Source organism: Stegastes partitus, unplaced genomic scaffold, assembly GCF_000690725.1.
Source record: "Stegastes partitus isolate 25-593 unplaced genomic scaffold, Stegastes_partitus-1.0.2 Scaffold832, whole genome shotgun sequence".
Lineage (NCBI taxonomy): Eukaryota > Metazoa > Chordata > Actinopteri > Pomacentridae > Stegastes > Stegastes partitus.
Window position 1 is genome coordinate 103,509 of NW_007578563.1, and position 3,944 is coordinate 107,452.

The window sequence follows — 3,944 nt, forward strand, 5'->3', positions numbered from 1 at the left end:
AGAGGGTCGGCTGGTGAACAGAGGGTCCTGGTGGGACATTAATGACATTATTTGTGTCTCTTTTCTATTCAGACGTGTGAGTAAAGACCGTGAGGAAGCATGAGCTCTACTGCAGCCTTACACTGATGTTGTCACTGGTGTATTATTTACTCTCGTGCCTTCCTGCCCCAGTGGAACGTGTCCGTACAGGAACCGTCTAACCACCGGTGTTGCTCTTTGTTCACAGAGTTCCTCCACGACTCTACCTTCTGCCCGGGGACCCACCTTCTCCCCCTCCTGCCTGCGCCGCCCGCCGCCCAGCGATGACGTCCCCGGACTCGCCGCCGCTGGTCTCCCCGTCCCCGTGCCCCGCTCCCCCTCCGTCCCTGCCCTCCTCCCCGGTGCCCTCCTCCCCGGCGCCGTCCTCCTCCTCCATCCCCGCCCCGCCCTCGCTGCCTCCCACGGGGGAGGTGATGGTGCTGGCGCTGGGCAGGAAGAAGCAGAGGGTGCTGATCGCCCTCTCCATCCTGCCCAACCTCTTCCTGGCCTTCCTGCTCTCCTCGGACCCCCTCATCACCCTCTCCCCCCACCACCACTGCCACCTGCCGGGCCCGTTGCCGTCGCCGGAGGTGCTGAACGCCTCCCTGCCCTGGGAGAAGGGGGAGCGGCCCGGGGACAGCGGCGGCCCGTCCCAGTGTAAGCAGTACGCCAACGGCAGCCAGTCGGCCGTGGTGGACTGCGAGGCCGGCTGGGACTACAACGTGACGGAGGGGCTGAAGAACAACATCGTCACCGAGGTAAAGCCTGGAGTCCTCTGATTATGGCCTCGCTGAGCGTTTCAGCTTCATGCGGGAACTTTTTGTTTATGTCTGGATTAAGGGTCTTAAAATGCTGAAAACTTAGTTTCCTCTTTTATCCTGTATTTATCCGCAGCGGGGTCTTGCTGAGCGAGCACTCTGGCTTTTTGCTTTGCCCTGCGAAACCTCGACCCAGCTGCACACATTTGTTGTCATGAGTTGGACAAACAGTCTCCTGGTGGCTACCGAGCAGCTCCTCTGAAGCTTTCAGGGCTTAGTTTTAATTTGTCATTCCATTAACTTCACATAGCTTTCATTGTTTTTGGTCATTTTACAAAACTAAGATCAGATTAATTAGATTCTCAGGCAGGTTTTCATTCATTCTCCACATGATGAAACCTTCCTGCTGACTGATAACGTTTAGGACCTTTTATTTATGCTTTCAGGTGAAGTTGTGGAAACTCCAGTGATTATTCCCGATAGCATTTTCCTACACAGCGTCCTGTTTGCTGTGGGTAATGAATGTGTTTATGTTTGCAGCTCTACCGACCGACTCGGGTTAATCCCGGTCTGCTGACTTCTCTGTAAAGCTAAACCACAGAACTGCTCGTATTTGCATAAAACAGTTGTTGCAGTGGCGTCCGCTCACTCCCCGGGTCTGCATCCTCCAACGTCTGCATCACTTGTCAGGTTGTAGTTTAGTGTCATTTAATTTAGAGGATTTTCCTGCATAGATGAGTTTCTGGCACCGTCCCAGGAAGCTCCAGCCAGCATCGAGGGGGAATACACTTCACTGGCCAATTTTATTCACTGAGGTTTCATTTACTCAAGAAAAATATCTGGTTTTTGTTTCTTGAATGGACAGAAAAGAGAAAAGGCTCAGGTTTTTGTCATATAGATGCAGATTTGGTGCCTTTATTCTGTTGAATTTCAGAAAACCCTGATCCAACCCTCTGAACCGAAGCAGTTTTGGGTTTTTTTTAAACTCACTGTGGGCTCATTTGTTGCTGCACTATGAAGTCCTGTACCTCTGAACAACCGGGGCTGGAATTAACACAAACATGTCTCCTGTGCAGCGTGACACAGTTAGAATACCTTAAATCATTAAACAGAAGTTCTTTTATTTCATTATTCATTCAACAAGAACTGGAATCAGCACGTGTAGCGTTCTCCAAGCGTCCAAAGCTGCTGGCAGCACTGGAATGAATGGCGGTTCTACATACTGTCGCTGCTTTACTGCATGTTTTCAATGAGTTTCCACGTTTGTTTCCTGTCTGCAGTTGAGCTAAAAAGTCCCTGAATATTCGTCATGGGATGCTTGTTAACAGTCCCTGATGGTTTCCTGGTTTCGGTGATGAGCGCAGAATTATTAGTTTATCACAGAATCTGGGGTTTAGGAAGCGGCTCTGTTGAAATGACACTCGTAGAATATTTACAGTTTTGAGGAATTTACAGTTTTAAGCTTGGATGCTACGCTCCAGCCTCTAGGGTCAGCTGGATGTGACAACAACCAGGTGGAAATGGTTCAGGAAACGCAGTTTATCGCTCAGTAAATGAACACAACATAACTGACAACACAGAAGAAGATGGTGGACGTTGGTAAAAATCAAAGAACCAAACGAAGGCTAACAGAGTGAAGAAGCTAGCTAACAGAAAACTAGACTCCTTAGCCATGATTAAACCTGACAGCAACATCCACACATAACAAAAGAAACTAAAGCAAACTAGTGCCTCAAAACACACCAGACACGAGGAACTTCTTCACCAGGTTGGGCAGCTGCTAACCAAGAAGCTAACTCCCACCGAGTCAGCAGCTGCCAGCAGAAGTTACCACAAAGACACAAACCGAGAGGAACCAGGACGGATTGTTAACGCTAAATACCAGCCAGCCCCAACTGAAAGGTTGCTGGTTGCGTTTATATCCAGGTGTGGAGGAGGAGTGGTCCAATCAGATGTGAGCGGAGGCAGGAGAACCAGGGCCTGAGTGCAGGTCTTCAGCTCCAGGATGATCAGCTGAGATGACTGGTGTCCTGGAGCAGCTCTCAGCCACAGCTGGGCCTGCACAGGTCATCTCCACATGCAATGGTCACAGGTCGACAGAACCATAACGGCACCAGCACCGTGGGCCGGGACATTTTTGGTAAAACTTCCCGTCACATGTCAGGGATTCGTCCTGTTTTTGCAGCTTCTAGCTCTGGTAAATGGCTTCATTTTGGTGATTTTTAAAACACAAAAACGTGCCTTTCAGTCCCACTGGTGGGTTAATTGAACTCCCAACTCTAATAGAAATGCAGTTTGTTAAGATGTCAGAAAGCTTACGGATCAGGATTGTGGAGGCAAAGAGCAGAATACACGATGACCTGTTAGGAAACGTGGGTTTAATCTACGGCGCTAAAGAGAGACTTCAGGTTACCAGAGACGTGTCTGAACCGTCAGAGGTCAGAATCTGCTCACAGATCTTGAGTATTGTGTGAAAAAGCAGCCCAGTTGTGGTTGATGTAAATACCTCTCCTCGTCCTTCCCCTCCTCCGTCCTGCAGTGTTCCTCTGACTTATTCATCAGACTTCCATTCAGCCGTGAGGGGAGGAGCGCTTTGACACCGACTCGTGATTTGAACCGACCTGATGGTTGTGAGGCCAGGTCGCATGATGCTCAGTGACTCATTCAGAAGTGTGTGTTTTGACTGACGTCAGCGTGTCGACCTGAGAGGGCGGCGAGATGTCGGACGAACATGCCCGAGATGTCAGAGATCAGAGATTGCTGGAAGAGAACAATCCCTGGTCACACCCATGTTACCTCTGAGAGAGAAAGACGAATAGTTTGATGTTTTGTTTGGGTTTTAACAGCAGATTAATGGGATCAAACATCTGGTGCAAGAATCTGAACCTCCAGGGTTCGACTTTGCACCTCCAGCCTTTTAACTCCAGCTCACTTCTCGCCTTCATCAGTCCGTGTTTCTGCTCCTGGTTGGAGATCAGCTCCAGTGAAAGAGGAAGTGAATATGATATTACTGTACCTTTAAATAGACTTTTGTCTCCTAAAAACATCAGCAGTTATTGACAGGTTTGAAAAATAATCCAGCATCAGTGGCTTCAGGTGATTTATTTTCCTCTAAGGAGAGAAAAGAAATCGATTGAGGAGGCTGGAGGAGCTTTGGTTTGTCTGAAA

The 3,944-nt window shown here is 49.1% G+C and overlaps 1 protein-coding gene across 1 annotated transcript in view; it reads left to right on the forward strand.

The window, feature by feature from the left end:
* Nucleotides 1–302: 302 nt before the first annotated feature.
* slc22a17 (solute carrier family 22 member 17) overlaps nucleotides 303–3,944 on the forward strand; it is a 19,733-nt gene continuing 16,091 nt past the window's right edge. The window contains exon 1 of the mRNA XM_008292788.1: nucleotides 303–776. Coding sequence (XP_008291010.1) covers nucleotides 303–776 — 474 coding nt within the window. The remainder of the gene's footprint in view (nucleotides 777–3,944) is intronic.